The sequence below is a fragment of the Diabrotica undecimpunctata genome, unplaced genomic scaffold (assembly GCF_040954645.1).
Source record: "Diabrotica undecimpunctata isolate CICGRU unplaced genomic scaffold, icDiaUnde3 ctg00000625.1, whole genome shotgun sequence".
Taxonomy (NCBI): Eukaryota; Metazoa; Arthropoda; class Insecta; order Coleoptera; family Chrysomelidae; genus Diabrotica; species Diabrotica undecimpunctata.
Genome location: NW_027311926.1, coordinates 201,973 through 221,125, shown reverse-complemented (window position 1 = coordinate 221,125; position 19,153 = coordinate 201,973). Strand labels below are relative to the sequence as shown.

General features: G+C 33.5%; 1 protein-coding gene across 1 annotated transcript; it reads left to right on the top strand.

Moving 5' to 3' along the window:
- The first annotated feature begins 14,700 nt into the window (after positions 1-14,700).
- Positions 14,701-18,012, top strand: LOC140431306 (elongation factor 1-alpha-like). Its single transcript, XM_072519240.1, has 3 exons — positions 14,701-14,836; positions 15,657-16,415; positions 17,362-18,012. The coding sequence occupies exons 2-3, from the start codon at positions 15,663-15,665 to the stop codon at positions 17,995-17,997; spliced, it is 1,389 nt and encodes a 462-aa protein (XP_072375341.1). The 5' UTR covers positions 14,701-14,836; positions 15,657-15,662; the 3' UTR covers positions 17,998-18,012.
- Positions 18,013-19,153: the final 1,141 nt, after the last annotated feature.

Below are 19,153 nucleotides of genomic sequence, written 5' to 3'. Positions count from 1 at the left end.
AAATCCCAAAGGGCGGACGCGAGAGTGGATACATAAGGGGTGGCGGACAGGGGTGAAATTGCAATTTTTTGGGGAAAAATTAGCGGTAAGTAATATGTCCGCCATTTTCATGGCTCATTATTTAGCCCCCAAAAACTCTAAATCCAAAAGAGCGGACAGCTGGGTTGGTACAGAGAGCCATAAAACGGGGTCAAATGTACCACTTGCCTGCCCATTTTAGGTCTCGGTAACAATTTTTAAACTGATTTTATTATGATATTTTTATACCGATTGATTTGAAAATTTGTATGCTTACTTCTGTTACTATTCTGAAAAGCGTCAAGTAGTTTTCCTCAAAATTTTCCAAAAAAATTTCCGTAAATGAAAATTTTTTGATGATTTTTTTATGATTTTTTTACAAAAATTTTCAAACGATTTTTCCGATAAGAAAAAAAAATTGTGAAAAATTTCGTCATTTTTCTCACTCTCATTGATGTCATCACATTCATCATCTTCGTCACTTTCACTTTCAATAATATCACATTCATTATCTGCTTCATTTTCAATCACTACTTCTCGAATTGATTCTGGCATCTGAGGTCCACTAAACCATTTGAATTTATATGTTTCATCTTAAAACTCTCAACCATGTTCTTCAAGAATCAATTCTGTTGTTACTTTTTTATGAGCATTTGTCCAAATATTTGAAATATAATGGGCTCGCAGTAGATGTTGGTGTAATTCATCTTGACATGGTGGTAAGCTTGAAGCATCGAAATTTTTTAGTTTTTTTTTTAAAAAGGCTCGTTTACATCATGCAACTTATACTGCCGGTTAAATAGTGAAAATCTGACATCGTTTACTTTTCTTTATGGAATTGTTCTCGTCAGTCCTGTTCCATATAAGTGACATGAAAGTTTCTAAGGTTTCAAAAACTTCATTACAATCGAAGTCAGTTTCACCAAGTTGGATAAAAGCATCTTGATACTTATTACATTTAGCGCATGCGTCTAGAATTACTGGTCTAAATGGAACGCGCATCATAATATTTTAAAATAATAATGATGCAAAATTAATGTCCAAACAGAATTTGTAAAATTATAATTAACTAATGAAAAAAAAATTCAATCAATTTAAAAGTTAAAAAAAATATTGAAAATATCTACAAAGTAAATTTCAAAACTTAAAAAATTGATAATTCCACTATTAAATTGATTTTTATTAATAATTATTTGTAAAATGTTAAAGGAATTCTACAAAATGAATTTTACCTATTGATAAATAGAAATAATATATTTTATATTTGATTATTAATGTAATAATAAATCAAATTTTTCTTATATCTGAACAACCATTATATATGCAATATAAATTTAAAAACCTTTTTATTGTAATAAAAAATAAGTAAAATTACTATTTGTTATACAAAAAATATTTAATAGTTAACATTATAAAATTACTTTAATTTAATAAAATATCAAATATCAAACATTTATTCCATTAAAAATTAATTATAAAAATATTTATATTTAAGAAAAAAATGTGATTTGTAAAGTAAATATGACTTTAGTTTGAAAAAAAAAAACATTATCATAATATCATTTTAAAACTACAAAATATTCTATAAAAGATTCAGGCGATGACGTAGAGTTTTATCAAATGTTTTAGAAAAGTTTTTCTAAATTTTTTTTTCTTATCGGAAAAATCGTTTGAAAATTTTTGGAAAAAAATCATGGTATAACTTACAGAAAATCGAAAAGATTCTACAAATTAGATTTTACCTTTAAAAATTACGAAAATTTTCATTTACGGAAATTTTTTTGGAAAATTTTGAGGAAAAATCTACTTGACGCTTCTCAGAATAGTAACAGAAGTGAGCATACAAATTTTCAAATCAATCGGTATAAAAATATCATAATAAAATCAGTTTGAAAATTGTTACCGAGACCTAAAATGCGCAGGCAAGTGGTACATTTGACCCCGTTTTATAGCTCTATGTACCAACCCAGCTGTCCGCCCTTTTGGATTTAGAGTTTTTAGGGGCTAAATAATGAGCCATGAAAATGGCGGACATATTACTTATCGTTAATTTTTCCCCAAAAAATTGCAACTTCACCCCTGTCCGCCACCCCTTATGTATCCACTCTCGCGTCCGCCCTTTGGGATTTCGTCTAGTTATACCAAGATCTTACTCTGGGCAAATTTTCAGCCATATTATCGATCGTTAATTTTTCCGAAAAAAATTACAACTTCATCCCTGTATAGCCACCCCCTGTACCACGAGGGGGTCCGCCTGTAAGGCAAAGTCTTAACCCAGTTACAATGAATATATTCCAATAGAGAAATGTCATATTACTTATCAGTTCAAAATTTCGGCTCTATCTCTTGGACTATAAGGAAGCGATAAGTGGTTTGACAGCATAATAACTGCTTGTGTAGTCTAGTTTTTTCAGTGATTCTAGGCAACCTATTTGGGTGGAGTTTTGATTTGTTCTTGAATGAATTCAGAATCCAGCAGCCCGCTGAAGTATTAGATTTTTATAATATAATTATTTGACAACCTTTTGTTGGCCAACCACCTAGAGCGGAGTTGAGCCGAAATACATTGATTTCGTATGTTCCGTTCTAAATTCGTTCAATCTGTATATATATATATATATATATATATATATATATATATATATATATATGTATGTATACATATATATATATATATATATATATATATATATATATATATATACATATATATATATATATATATATATATATATATATATATATATGTATACATATATATATATATATATATATATATATATACATATATATATATATATATATATATATATATATATATATATATATATATATATATGTATGTATACATATATATATATATATATATATATATATATATATATATATATTTATATATATATATTTATATATATATATATATTTATATATATATATATATATATATATATATATATATATATATATATATATATATATATATATATAAAATTAGTTTTTCTTGGTTTTAGGTTCAATAAATTATATTACATGTGGAACTAGATTTTATTTGGAAATCAACGTTTCAGCAGGAAACCCTTGCCATTGTCAAGATTCTAAAATGTACAAGATTCAGAACAAAGATTTTATTATTTTAATTTTATTACATTTTAGAATCTTGACAAAGGCAAGGGTTTTCTACCGAAACGTTGATTTCTATGGAAAATAAAATCTAGTTCCACATGTAATATAATTTATTGAACCTATACCCAAGAAAAACTAGTTTTATATTAATTTTATATTAAATATAGTACGGTTCAAGAACGTAGTATATATATATATATATATATATATATATATATATATATATATATATACACGGACCATATTGTTGCTACCATTGGCGCTCCATTGTCAGAATGTGCTAGAATGGCAGAAGATAGAAAAACGTGGAGGAACATTGGGAAATTTAGTTAATAGCTTCATGATATCACGATACCTGCATCAGGTTAACGACTAAGAAGAAGATATATATATATATATATACATATATATATATATATATATATATATGAAAATTACTGAGTTCTCGGGAAGAACCGCGTTGAGAATTTAATACTCGACGTTTCGGCACCCATTTTGGAGCCATTATCAAGAGGGATACGGTTCGGTTCGAGTTCGGGGTCTCAATCTGCCTACTCCCCTCACTCGAGACGTACCAGTATCGTGTTCTATATTGCAAGAACTGTCTCTCGGCACTGAGGTCTCAATCTGCCTACTCCCCAGTGTCGAGTGACAACCGGTCTTACCCTGTGTGGCTGCTTTTATACTCGCTGTATGCGCGGGAACGGTATGCGCTGACGTGGTCTGAACTGACGTGGCCTGAGCGGTGTGGGCGGGAGGTCGCTGAAGAAGGGGTCGCCATGTTGCCGGCAATCGTTTCGCGTCATCGCGCGTGTTCAAGCTGTGAGGCCGTTTTTCGATTTCGATAGCTTCACGAATGATTCTCGCTTTTAATGAGCGGTTGGGAGCGATGGTTTTTGCTTTTTCGAAATCTATTTTGTGGCCTGTCTGAATATGATGTTGGGCTAGGGCTGAAGTGGTATCGGAATGTTTGACTGATAGAGAATGTTCGTAAATACGGTTATGGATTCGTCGGTTTGTCTGTCCTACGTATGTACGTGGGCAACTGGAACAAGGTATCTCGTAGACACCATGGTCTTCATTGGGGATTTGGTCTTTTACGGATCTAACGAGATTGGACAATTTGGAGTGAGTGGTGAAGATGGTTTTGATATTAAGAGGGATGAGAGTTCTACTGATCTTATCAGTGACACCTTTAATAAAAGGTAGAAAGATTTTGGGTTGATCCGGCGGCAAGGTTTCTTTTTTGGATGGAATGGGGTTTAGAAGTTTTTGAATGCTTCTATTGATTTGGGTTTTGTGGTAGCCGTTTTGTAGGAGTGTTTGTCTTATTGAATTGATTTCGGATGACCTGTGATTGTTGTCGCTAAGTCTTATGGAACGGGAAATAAGAGTGTTGATGACTGAATTAAGTTGGGCGGGGTGATGATGTGACTGGGCATTGAGATAGCGGTTTGTATGAGTGGGTTTTTCGCTTCTTAGAAATTCAATTCATTCCACCCGACGCAACTTAGATACAACAAATTCCCAACTTCTTAAAACCTACAATGACATCCACTCTTTCAATATCCATCCATTATTATGGGACACTTTCGATCGTCTTTCTCACCAAAAAGCCCAACACATTTCTGACAACAAAACCCAAACCCAGAAACGCAAACTGGACCAACTTATCTCTCAGCAAAATCCACCGCCCGTTTCAAATCAACAACCTTCTACTGTTGTCCATAATTTCTCAGATATTCACATATCCGATTCAGCTACCAAAGCTCTGTCAAAAGGCTTCAATTTCTCTGTCACTCCTCTTTCCATTCCAACTGAGAAAATTATTTGTCAAACTGAAGAAGCTATTTCCCATCTTCCTTCCGACCAAGCCGAAGTTGCCAGACAAGATGTCGCCAGAATTCTCCGTACTTCCAAACCCCCACCTTCAAATATCAGTCTTTCAGAAAGACGTGCCCTCAAAGAACTTTACAACAACCCTGACATCGTCATCCTTCCGGCCGACAAAGGTAATGCCACCGTCATTCTCAACTCTTCTAACTATTTCGACAAAATGTCCGAACTTCTGAATTCCACAGAATACAAACATGTCCCAAATGATCCAACCACATATCTAGAAAAAACGACCAAATCCATTATAAATAAGTCTACTCTATCTCCAGACCTCAAAAAATCTCTTATACCCAGAGAAAAATCATCCCGAATTCCAAAGATATACGGCCTTCCAAAAATCCATAAGCCCAATGTTCCCCTAAGACCCATCGTCAGTGCATACAACTGTCCCACTCAGAAATTGGCAAAACATCTCGCTTCATCCTTACAACCATTAGCCGAAAACGCCTCGTCCTTTGTCAAAAACTCTTTTCATTTCATTGATCTTCTGAAAAACTTTTCTATTTCGCCCTCAGACATACTAGTCAGTTTTGACATTGTTTCTTTATTTACCAACATTCCCATCGATGAAACCATTTCCATCTTGGACTCTAAACATCAAATTCCCCAAGACACATTATCTCTTATAAAACACTGCATGTCTAATACATATTTCACGTTCCAAAATCGTTTCTATCGTCAAATCAAAGGTGCCCCAATGGGATCGCCCCTCTCTCCCGTAATAGCAGATATATACATGGAACATTTCGAAACAGTAGCCTTGTCCTCGTCAAATCTCAAACCCACCTGCTGGTTACGGTACGTTGATGACACCTTTGTCATTTGGCCCCATGGTAAAGACACATTAGATCTCTTCCTCTCCCACCTGAATGGAATACATCCCAGCATTCAATTCACGATGGAAGTTGAGTCTGAAGCGTCTTTGCCATTCCTTGATGTTCTTATTCAGAAAAATCCACCTCACAGTTTTTCCTATTCCGTGTACCGGAAACCCACTCATACAAACCGCTATCTCAATGCCCAGTCACATCATCACCCCGCCCAACTTAATTCAGTCATCAACACTCTTATTTCCCGTTCCATAAGACTTAGCGACAACAATCACAGGTCATCCGAAATCAATTCAATAAGACAAACACTCCTACAAAACGGCTACCACAAAACCCAAATCAATAGAAGCATTCAAAAACTTCTAAACCCCATTCCATCCAAAAAAGAAACCTTGCCGCCGGATCAACCCAAAATCTTTCTACCTTTTATTAAAGGTGTCACTGATAAGATCAGTAGAACTCTCATCCCTCTTAATATCAAAACCATCTTCACCACTCACTCCAAATTGTCCAATCTCGTTAGATCCGTAAAAGACCAAATCCCCAATGAAGACCATGGTGTCTACGAGATACCTTGTTCCAGTTGCCCACGTACATACGTAGGACAGACAAACCGACGAATCCATAACCGTATTTACGAACATTCTCTATCAGTCAAACATTCCGATACCACTTCAGCCCTAGCCCAACATCATATTCAGACAGGCCACAAAATAGATTTCGAAAAAGCAAAAACCATCGCTCCCAACCGCTCATTAAAAGCGAGAATCATTCGTGAAGCTATCGAAATCGAAAAACGGCCTCACAGCTTGAACACGCGCGATGACGCGAAACGATTGCCGGCAACATGGCGACCCCTTCTTCAGCGACCTCCCGCCCACACCGCTCAGGCCACGTCAGTTCAGACCACGTCAGCGCATACCGTTCCCGCGCATACAGCGAGTATAAAAGCAGCCACACAGGGTAAGACCGGTTGTCACTCGACACTGGGGAGTAGGCAGATTGAGACCTCAGTGCCGAGAGACAGTTCTTGCAATATAGAACACGATACTGGTACGTCTCGAGTGAGGGGAGTAGGCAGATTGAGACCCCGAACTCGAACCGAACCGTATCCCTCTTGATAATGGCTCCAAAATGGGTGCCGAAACGTCGAGTATTAAATTCTCAACGCGGTTCTTCCCGAGAACTCAGTAATTTTCATTTATCTGACCGCGGAAACTTATCCGAACATATATATATATATATATATATATATATATATATATATATATATATATATATATATATATATATATATATAGATACTTTTTTGCATATTTTTTGCGATCTCAAAATTGATATTCTCAGCATAATTTGATGATGATTTTTAAAGGTTCACTGGCGTTTTCGTATCTGACGACTAGAGTATCGAGCGAGCTTTTTCGTTTTGTTTGGACTCGACATCCAAAGTTCGCAGGTTTACTCAGCCAATTCCCTTTCAGTATCTTTATTCAGACCCTCGAGGACTAATTAATATGTATTTTAAAAAATATATTTTTTTGTAGGGACTTTGAAAAAAAACCTTGAATTTTCTGGGAAACCTTTTCTGGGCTGATCAAAAGCGATTTTCGGTTTAAATATTAAATTATTAATTTTTTCCTTCTGTAACTAACGTAGGACACGACAGAAATTATTATATCCGCTTTTAATATTAAAAAAGAATTAGACAGTTTCTTAACTTTTTTTCAAATTCACTCTCTCATGTTTCTTCACCTTCTAAAGGCTACTGTTAGCTTTGTATAAAATTCCAGTTCTGATTGCCTAAAAGGCAGACCTATGCCAATTTACGAATCATGAATTTATTGAATATATGAAAAAAATTATTTTTAAGCAGTTTTTCGCTTTTTCGCCTCACTGTGCGTCGGTCTTTTCCACTAATTTTGAGTGATAGCTCGCGTTATCGAAAACACTGACAGCATTCATGCATGGCTTATTCACTCCTGGCGGAGTGTTTGCCGCCCTTTTGGGCTCTCTGATTAATTTATTGCGGAGAATCAGTCCGCTGTTGTTTTTTTTTATTATTATAGCGCTCCTTCCAATTGTAGATTCTCAGCTTCTTTATGTCTCCTAAGACTTGATCTCTCCATCTTGTTTTGGGTCTCCCCTTTGTTCTCTTTGTTGTTGGTCTCCATCCAGTTATTCGCTTTAGCGTAGAGTCTGGGTTAGCTCTTTCTGTGTGTCCCAGCCACCTGAGCCTTTGCGTCTTCACGAACTTGATTATGTCTTCACCCTCGATGACTTCTTTAATTTCTTCATTGGTTAATCTTCTAAATTCGCTTACACTTATTCTCACCGGTCCCATTATTCGTCGAATTATCTTTCTCTCTAGAATTTACAACCTCATTTGATCTTTTTGTATTAGGCACATCGTCTCTGCACCATAGGTGATCACTGGCCTGATTGCAGTCTTGTAAATTTTTAATTTGGTTTTATTACTAATGTGCTTTTCTTTCAGGAATTTTTGGTAGTTCCAGTAGGTTTTATTACCCAGTAGGATGCGTTCATTTATTTCATCCGTTCTATCATTTCTGTCATTCACCATCAGTCTCAGGTATTTGAAACGGTGTACTCTTTCAAATGTATATGCACCAAGCTTAATTTCTTTCTCTATGTTCGTATTCTCTCTTGAACACTTGAGGTATTTCGTTTTGCTTTGGTTTGTTACTAGCCCTCTCTTCTTTGCTTCTTTATCTAGTATTAATATTATGTTCTGCATGGGTTTTAAATCTCTAGTAACCAGTGCAATATCGTCTGCATACGCTATCAGTTGGGCTGAAGATTCGATAATCGTTCCCATAATTTTGGCTGTTCTTCCTTCTATGGCAATGTTAAATAATGTTGTTGACAGGGAGTCTCCTTGTTTGACACCTACCTCCATTTGTACTTCATCTGACGGGCCTTCCCTTGTTAAGATTCGTACCTTGGATTCCTTCATCGTCATTTTCGTGAGACTTATTAGTTTTTCTTGGATGCCTAATTGATTCATATCCTTAATTAGTTCCTCCCTTATTACACTGTCAAAAGCTTGCTTGTAGTCAATAAACAGTATATGTAGATCTATTCCGTGCTCGTAACTTTTTTCGACGATTTGCGTTACAATGTGTATTGCATCTATTGTTGACTTACCTTCTCTGAATCCATGTTGGTACTCACCTATTTTTGTTCTAGTTTCTTTTTCTATTCTTTGTCTGATAAAATTAGTTAATATTTTGTACATTGTATTTAATAACGTGATTCCCCTGTAGTTATTGCATTTAGTCTTGTCGCCTTTTTTTGGGGATTGGTGTTATCAGACCATAATTCCAGTCGTTCGGCATGCATTCTTCTTCCCATATTCATTCTATTAGGTTGTGGATTCTGTGGGCTAGTTCCTCTCCCCCTTTCTTGAAGAACTCATTTATAATGTCGTCTGGTCCTGCTGCTTTCCTTGTCTTTAATCTGTTTATGGTCGCCAATACTTCGCTGTATGAGGAAGGCTCTGATTGTTCTCCATTCCTATTTTCTGTTTTTTCTTCATTTTCTGCGTTTTCAGCATCGTCTTTGTTTTTAAACAGTTTTCTATAGTGTGTTTCTCATTCCATTTTTCCAATATTTGCCGGTATCACTTTTTTTTCTGTGATTTTATGTATTTGTATAGTCTTGCATTGCCATTACTATTGGCTTCGAGTTCCTGCAGTAATTCTTCGATCCATTTATTCTTTTTTGTTTTGCAGCATTTGTCTGACTCTTTCTTCTTCTCTTTATAGTGTAGGAGATCTTCTTGTTTCCGTGTGGTCACCCACCTGTGTCTTGCTTTGTCCTTATCTTTACTAGCTTGCTCGCATTCTTCATCGTACCAATCCTTTCTTTTATTGTCTTCCATTAGTCCTATCGTCTCCTCTGCTGTTATTAAGATACTATCTTTTATGTCTTCCCATGTTTTATCTACGTTCGATGGTTTTAGGACTAGTAGTTTTTCTTCCAATTTAGTGCAGAATTTTCTGTTTGCATTATCTGTATTTGGTTTCGACCGATTCCTCCTCTTTCTTTTCTTTCTGTCGTTTTTATCTGTAAGTATCTTCAATTTCATGTCGCTTATCACCAAAATGTGATCCGAATCAGCATTGGCTTCCCTGGAAGACCTTACATTCTGTAAAATTGTTCTCCATTTTTTTGAGATTAGGATGTGGTCTATTTGGTTTCCGTCTGTTGTTCCAGGTATTAGCCACGTTACTTTGTGCTCTTTTTTGTGCTTGAATTGAGTGCTAATAATAAAAGTATTGGTTGCTGCTGCTAGATTACATATTCTCCTGCCATTGTTATTCGTATTTTGATGGATCGTTTCTTTTCCTGCGATTTCTCTGTTCGTGTCTTCTTTCCCTATCTTTGCGTTGAAGTCTCCTAACAGGATTAGTATGTCGTTCTTTGGTATTTCTTCGTACAATTCTTCAAGTTTCTCATAGAATTCATTCTTTTCTTCTTCAGAAGCATTCTCAGTAGGGGCATATATGTTAAAAAATGTTAAATTTGCTTGTTGATTTTTCATTCTAATATATTATACTGACAGCATTATTTGGTAGAAAATTCAATACATGAGAAAAGTAATCCTTAAAAATATCGGAGTTCATTTTGTCGTGGTAATCTTTATTGGATTTTGAAACGAACTCAAATAAACCATTCTCCACACAACCATATTCGCTGCCAATGTGCGTGATTATTAATTTTCAACCCTGTAGGGAGATTTCATCTAAAAGTCAGATTTCATCTAAAAGAAAATGCACCTTCATTCTAATCTAAATCTTTTTGTCGTTCTCAAATATTTCCTTCGCCAACAAACAATCTCTTCTATATCGTTCAATATAGGATTTTTTCTTTGATTTTTATAGTATAAACCGATTTCTTTAAGTAATTTCCATAACTTATCTCGGCCAAAGTGAAGAAAATTATTATCTCTTATTGCCTATTAATATTGTATCCAATGTAGGAATCTCCTTGTTTAAAAAGAACAAATGAACTTTTCTCCGAAGGGCGTTTCCTCCAGTAATGGTTCCTTCTTTCCTTTCTTTTAAAAATCTGTAAATTGTTCTTTCACTTTCACTCACGTATTGAAAAATAAAATAAAAAGCTATTAAACACATCCAAAATGCATAGAATGCATTTGAATAAGGCGCGAAAAAACCAGAGCAATTGTCAAACTCGAAGAAGATTGCTCACTAAGGCAAGTTACTGCAGATTTAAACGTGAGCCATATGTATATATGGAAAATCAAACAACGATGGGATCATTTTCACTTTATAGTACGGTTAAGCGGTTCAAGGGTGCAGACGATCTCCACAGAGCAACAAGATGAGGTGTTAATAGATTATCTGAGACATCCTTTTGCCACAGCTCGAAGAGCTAACGAAGAGACAGCGTTTCCGGGCAGCATTCGCACTGCACGTAGAGGGATTAAAGCAAGTGAATTGATAATTTGTACAGCTGCAAGGAAACTTTTTTTTTGGCTGTGGATCACAAGGGAAGACGAATTGCGATTTGTAGTGAATTCATAAACCGTGAAGACAATTGTTGGTGTAACGTTGGATTTTCTTGTGAAAAAGTGTTTCAATCATATAATAGTTGTCGAATAGTTTATGCTCCGAGAAATCATAGGTTCATAGAAAACATATTCTTGAGAACATAATGTTGCCATCAGTGATCCAGAGATTAACCAATAACAACTCCATCTTCCAACATGACAATTTTCCATACTACATAGGTGCATACTAGTAGAATTGTTCGTGAATGGTTGAAAGAAACTCATGTTAATGTTCTTCCGTGGCCTTTCCAGAGTCTAGACCTTAACCCCATCGAAAATGTGTAGGCGGACAAAAATATTAAATGAAAGAAACCTTAAGCCACGAAACAGAATTGAACTATGGGAAGCAATTCAACAGGTCATGGGAGAAGCTTGTTGAATATAGCATGAGGAGATTGTTGCTATCTATGAACAAAAGATTGCAATTCTGTATTGACAATAATGAGGCTTTCACCAAATATTAAATATTATGTTACTGTTTATAATTATTTAATATAAGATCAATTTAAAATAAAATGGATTTTTTTAACCCAGACTTCCTTATTTTCGTTATTAAGAACATACTAGATTTTATTCAAAAAAACGTCTTTCTACAATTTCCATTTTATTACATTTTGTAAAGTAGATTTATTTTATTTTGATTTTTAAATTTTAATCAATATATTCCGGGTTCGCCACTGGTCATTAACATCACTTTGACTAAGATAAATGAAAAATTTTATTAAGGAGATGGATAAAGTAGTCAATCATGAGTAGTCTTTAAAGTAGATAAAGTCAATCATTGTACCCGAAGAACAAATTACTACAATCAGTAAAGCTAAAATAAAAGAGGGTCTATTTATAGGCCCTCAAATAAGGGAGCAGTGTACGAAGGGTCGTGGATTAGAAAAAATTTTAATTGAGACTAAAAAACCTGCTTGGAAGTTTTTTTGAAGATGTCACTACTAGTTACGACTGTTGCCTCATCGCCTTCGATAATGTCTACCACTGTTGTAAACAAAACGCAAAGAAGTAATTCCAGAGTGCAGCCTATAAATCTGAGACGCATGTATCTTTACAAAACAACTATCGTGAAAGCCCACACTACGAATAAATGTTTTTTTAAGCAAGAATTCTCACAGCATTATAGAAGATTTTTATGAAACGTCACTTAAACTTATTCCTCACTTTTACAAATTTTAAGTATTGGTACATATTTTACACTTATAAATTGTTTTTGCCTTTTAAGCGATAATTTGATCTGTTCTTTTTACTGTCCAATCTGAAACCTTTGTAGGGTTGATGCAAGTAAATCCTAAAAATTCATTTATGTATTATGGTCAACTTAATACATTATTGGTTTCCTTCTTTTCATATCACATTCATTCTATTTTGAAAACATATTTTCATTTAATCCTTACATGCCTGTCTATCTTGTGATTTGGTTTTCTTTTAAATGTAGTTCTAATTTGGTCCTACTACCAGAGTACCATGGGAATTATCGTGGAATTTTATTGTAAGTAGGTATATTGAACATCTCGATTTGTAGATATTCTGCGTTTGCCTTAAAGACGAAAGTCACTTTATATTAAATTTAACAATTTAACGACAAATTTGTTTGCCGCTAAAAAATCTTTTTTATATCTTCTATGGTCTAGTGAACTAAAAATAAATCTTTAGACATTTATATTTTTAAAACATGCTAAACTCCTAGACGCACTTACTTACTTAGTCCTAAGACTTTCTACCGTTAGGTGTAGACAAAATACGAAACGAAACAATCAGACAAAACCTAAAACTAGAACCAATAAACGAAAAAATAGTAGAGGGGCAACTAAGATGGTTCGGGCACGTGTGTAGAATGTCGAATGAAAGATTAACAAAACGAGTGTTTGAAACGAGAATGCAAGGGAAAAACAAACGAGGAAGACCAAGAGTTAGGTGGGTAGACGAAATCAGAAAAGAAGTTGAGAAGAAAGGATTGACATGGGAAAGTGCACGAAATCTAACACAAGACCGGATAGCATGGAGACAACAGTGCAAATCTTAACCCTAGACGCACTACTTATTTTAAATTTGAGAGTACATTAACACGAAAACAATAATAATACTAATGGTAATAGTGTTTCTCATCCGTGTTATTATTTAAAAAGTAAAACTGATTTTTGTGCATCATGTAGGTATTTTTATGAATAATGTATGGTATTGCGCAATATGTCAGTAATTTTTAAACGAAATTATTCAATATCTATTATTATCCATTATCCATTTTATCGAATAAGGATATTCATCATATCTATATTATAAATAAAAAACAAAATTAATCTTTGTTTCCAGAAATTCTATTTATTTATAAAATTGACAAGACCTAAATGAATTATTAAACTGCGTAATATTGCATAATGTCGGAATTAAGTAAATGATTAATTTGTATTCCTCTAATTATATTCATATAATATTTATCAATTATTTTAAAGGTAATCCTACAAAAGCGCAGAAAGGTATATATTCTGAGAGAGGACGTGATGTTACAATAGATTCTATTTTGATGTAATTTCAATTTATGTTTATTTATTAGCTATTTATTATAGTGATAATGTCATTTTTAAACACAATACTTTTTAATACCTACGACGGTCATATAACTCATCTAAAATTAAAAGATCCGTTATATGGAATAATAGTGCACCCAGATAACGAATTTCACTTCCAAACAGTTCCGACCAACTAAAACTAGTTGTGCAGCTAAATATTCGATAGAAATATATGACCTCAAACAATTATATCGAGTTGGAATACTTTAATGAAAGTCAAATATAATTATCATTCTAAATTTTGTGACATTTTGCATATATTTTATTAGCTTTTAAAAATACTGTATTGTATAAATTGCCTGAATTTACTCATAATATATATATCTTACATCTATACATCTAGATTAAATATTACCTTTTATAAATAAAATATTTCTCCTAGCATCTGAAACCATTAACTTTTGTCTTCTGTTTTAGGTGTTGCGTAGTTCATGAGGTGCTCTCTTTCTTGCTCAGTTCATCTATCGATATTATTGCAAAATTTCAAATACCATCATTACCATCTTGATAATGTCCTAAACAATTAATTTATCCTTATTTGGATCCTTTTCATCCTAATTATTCGTATAATGTCGCGAAATTTTAAACTTATCGGTAGATGCCGCTAGTAAAAAGGAAGTGATGTCAAACTTCCAACCCCCAGAAGGAATGAAAAGTGAAGACAGAGCGCATGTTGAGATTATCTTCTTTTTTAGTTTGCTCGTCGTACGGTGTGGACCTCGTGCCTGTTGTTACATCCCAAGTAGTGTTCCTGTTATTCTAAGTTTAATTTCGAAGACTTGCATTTACTTTATTTCCAAACAGTAAGTACAAGCTTTTATATATTATTTATATTCTAATTATATGTATTTTTCGAGAAATTTAGCAAAAACCTTTACTCACCACGTGTACATTGTACTTTGGTAATGGCGGCCATATGGTTTAATTGGTTTAAATTGAATTTATTATTAGATTTTCTTTACAAATATTAATTCTTTTATAAAATTTAGGATAATTTGTCGGTTATAATATTACATTTATCATAAAGATAGGATCTACATGAGATGATCATGTTCTTCAGGTCATACATGTGCAGGATATCCACCTGTTGTCGGCTTTATTGTTTTACTCAGCCAGTTTTTTAGTGAAAATTATTTAAATTATTTGTAGAATAATTTTGGTGATGTTTAAAAATTTGGTTTTTAATTATAACAAGGGTGATTGGCCTGTAGTTTTTTTTATATTTGCCAACTTTGTTTCTCAACTATTTTACATCTAATGCCATATTGTTTTTGCTGTTTTACTCTTATTTCTATTTTTCCAAATGCCGGTTAATCTATCTTTTGTAATAACTCATCCACATCACATATTCCGATAATTCATTTCATTCTACTCTTGTAGAAGAGTAGATTGTTCTTTGTGTCACATCATGCTCTACATGTATTCTTCATAATATTCAGTTTTTTTTATATCCACAGCACCTGCTGTGCTGCTGCTACAAATATATTGTGCAAAATTTTCAGGTTAACCTGAACGTGGTCTTCATATTGTTCTATGTTCCATGAACAGTCTTAATCATTTTAGTTTATATGTATATTTTAAATTTAGTATTTCACATTTTTTACACAACTGTTTTTGTTATAGATCAAAATGGGTAAAGAAAAGATTCACATTAACATCGTCGTCATTGGACACGTAGATTCTGGTAAATCTACTACTACTGGACATTTAATTTACAAATGTGGTGGTATTGATAAACGTACCATTGAAAAGTTCGAAAAGGAAGCCCAAGAAATGGGTAAAGGTTCATTCAAATATGCCTGGGTACTTGACAAACTTAAGGCCGAGAGAGAACGTGGTATTACAATTGATATTGCTCTGTGGAAATTCGAAACAGCTAAATACTATGTAACCATCATTGATGCTCCTGGACACAGAGATTTCATTAAGAACATGATCACTGGTACATCACAAGCTGACTGTGCTGTACTTATTGTTGCAGCTGGTACCGGTGAATTCGAAGCAGGTATTTCAAAGAATGGACAAACACGTGAACATGCTCTTCTTGCATTAACCCTTGGTGTAAAACAACTTATTGTTGGTGTCAACAAAATGGACTCCACTGAACCAGCATACAGTGAATCACGTTTTGAGGAAATCAAGAAAGAAGTAGCCTCGTACATCAAAAAGATTGGTTATAACCCAGCTGCAGTTGCGTTTGTGCCAATCTCAGGATGGCATGGGGACAACATGTTAGAAGGATCTGACAGGATGCCATGGTTCAAGGGATGGAATATTAAACGTAAAGAAGGTAAAGCTGAAGGAAAGTGCTTGATTGAGGCTTTGGATGCTATCCTACCCCCATCTCGTCCAACTGAGAAGCCCCTCCGTCTTCCACTCCAGGTATTTAAAATATTATTTTGGTAATTATTAAGAGCGATACCTCAAAAATGCCTAATTTTTTGTGAGTTTTGTTAAAAGTAAAGTTCAAATTTTAATGTTTTCTTTGCTGTAAACTAGTAAGTGTCCAAAAATCAAAAAAAGTATTCAATAGTAATAAGTAATAGTAATAAGTATCAATATTCAAAAAAATTGTTGTGAAAAGCTAAAAATATGTAATTGTCTTGAATCATATAACTTTTTTAATGTAGATAATCAAGATTTTTAGTGTTTTACAATAATATGGCTGATATGTACAAAAAGTAAAATTTTATGTACATTGTATACTGTTGCTACTTTTTTAACTTTTAAAAGACCTAACAATTTGATTTGAAAAATTTAATTTATATTGACTAAACTTAACCTAATGAAAGTTTTAATCAAACCTAATGTAACCAAATCTAAACCTGCTAAACACTTAAAATTTTAAAATATTAATTTGAACATCTGTTAATTTCCTGAAACATATTTTGAATAACTAATGCAACATCGGTTAGAATTAAACTGTTTGAGTATATTAAATGGTGTTCGTTAGTTTCATTTGTTATTATTTCACTGGCTTTTAAAAATAAGACATTTTAAATTGAAATTACATAAAAATGTTTTCTAGACAATTAAATTATTGTACAATCATCAGTAAGTGAAGCAGAATTCATTGATACAAATTTTATATCCGTTCACTTGTTTTAATGTTTTTTTTCTATTTATATAATAAAAGATTTTACCCAAAATTTACATAGTGTAATTGTAAGTATGAATTAACTGTTTCTTTTTTCATATATTTCATGATGACCAAACTAGAATGAAAACTTGATTTTATCATAAGGCTTAATCTTTTCTGATGTTGTATTTTTCATTTTTTAAATTTTTTGTTTCTTTAAAGATGTCTAATTTCAATGTGTTGTTTTAGGATGTCTACAAAATTGGTGGTATTGGAACAGTACCTGTAGGCCGTGTTGAAACTGGTGTATTGAAACCTGGTATGGTTGTAGTTTTCGCTCCAGCCAATTTGACGACTGAAGTAAAATCTGTTGAAATGCATCATGAAGCACTCCAGGAAGCAGTACCTGGTGACAACGTTGGTTTCAACGTCAAGAACGTCTCTGTTAAAGAATTGCGTCGTGGTTATGTAGCTGGAGACACCAAGAACAACCCACCCAGAGGAGCTTCAGACTTCACTGCCCAAGTCATTGTACTCAACCACCCTGGTAAAATCTCAAATGGATACACCCCTGTGCTCGATTGTCACACAGCCCACATTGCCTGCAAATTCGCTGAAATCAAAGAAAAGGTTGACCGTCGTTCTGGTAAAACCACTGAAGAAAATCCCAAAGCCATCAAATCTGGTGATGCCGCCATTGTCAACTTGGTACCTACGAAGCCCATGTGTGTAGAATTATTCCAAGAATTCCCACCCCTTGGACGTTTTGCTGTCCGTGACATGAAGCAAACAGTTGCAGTAGGAGTCATCAAGAGCGTTGCCTTCAAAGATCCCAGCGCCGGAAAAGTCACAAAAGCTGCAAAAAAGGCACAAAAGAAGAAATAGTCTGCTTGGACTCCATTACTTAAATAATTTTGATATGTTTTGTTTCTTTTCTATATTAATATTGGAGTATCAATGTATTTTTAATAACTAATGTGCTTACTTGCATTGCATTATTTGTGATCTGTAAATTAAACTTGGACAAATAAAGAAAAAAATTAACTTCTGCATTTTATTCCCCCTTTTTCAATGTCAGATTTGCAAATGTAACTTTTTGGACATGAAAGAAATCTTATTTTACTAATACAAAGAGCTAAATGAACTTTCAAACCATATATCACTCTAAAGAGCTAAATGTTGGAAGTTTTATAATAGGTTGGTTACTTTCAAGCAAAAAACTTTTCACTTATTTGTTCGTAAATAATTATATCAAGTAAAAAGAATTTATAGTTAGATTTAAAAAAGCTAAATTTTTGAGTTAGCTAAATATGAAGGATAGCAGAAACTGAATTTAATCTGGGTGTATATGAAAATAAGTAAAAAATTAATTGACATTTGTTTTAACTTTGGTAGTACATACATAGTTCTATTAACAGAAACAGTAAGAACAATTTTGTGTTATCCAGAGGCTGTATTATGGTAGAGGTACAGAGAATATAACAAATATAAGGTACAAGAGATATATGTCATACATGTTATGGAGATCGTTAAAGTATTTGAAGCTTTTATATATAAATGTGTATAAAAAGTTAAACCCAGTTTTTAACGTCCAATTTTCAATCCGAGTTAAAAAATTTTGTAAAATTTTAGTTGCCGATTTTATATTGTTTGATTTAGTATAAACGACGATGTCGTTAGCATAAAGACTGGCTTTAATTGGTGCTCTAATTTCATGAATAACACTATTAATAGCTATTAAGAATAATGTTGGACTTATGATGGAACCTTGAGGGATTCCATTATCTAATGTTCTTGTTGAGCTTTTAAGGCCATTTATTCTAATTTCTATTGATCGATTATTTAAAAAATTGTTTACAAATGCTAGTATGTTACCTTGAATCCCGTTATCGCTTAGATTTTTCAAAATGCAGTGTCTCCAAGTTCTCTCAAAAGCTTGGCTTATGTCAAAAAAAATAGCAATCAGTTTTTGGTTGTTTGCAAAAGCTTCATTAATTGAGGTTTGAGAAGTAACATGGTTATCTGACGTCGATCTACTTCT

What these genes read in the sequence shown, in the direction of transcription:
- LOC140431306 (XM_072519240.1), top strand. Translation starts at nt 15,663, where the DNA reads ATGGGTAAAGAAAAGATTCACATTAACATCGTCGTCATTGGACACGTA. An exon ending in CCCTCCGTCTTCCACTCCAG is followed by an intron (nt 16,416 to 17,361) that starts GTATTTAAAATA and finishes GTGTTGTTTTAG; the next exon opens with GATGTCTACAAAATTGGTGG.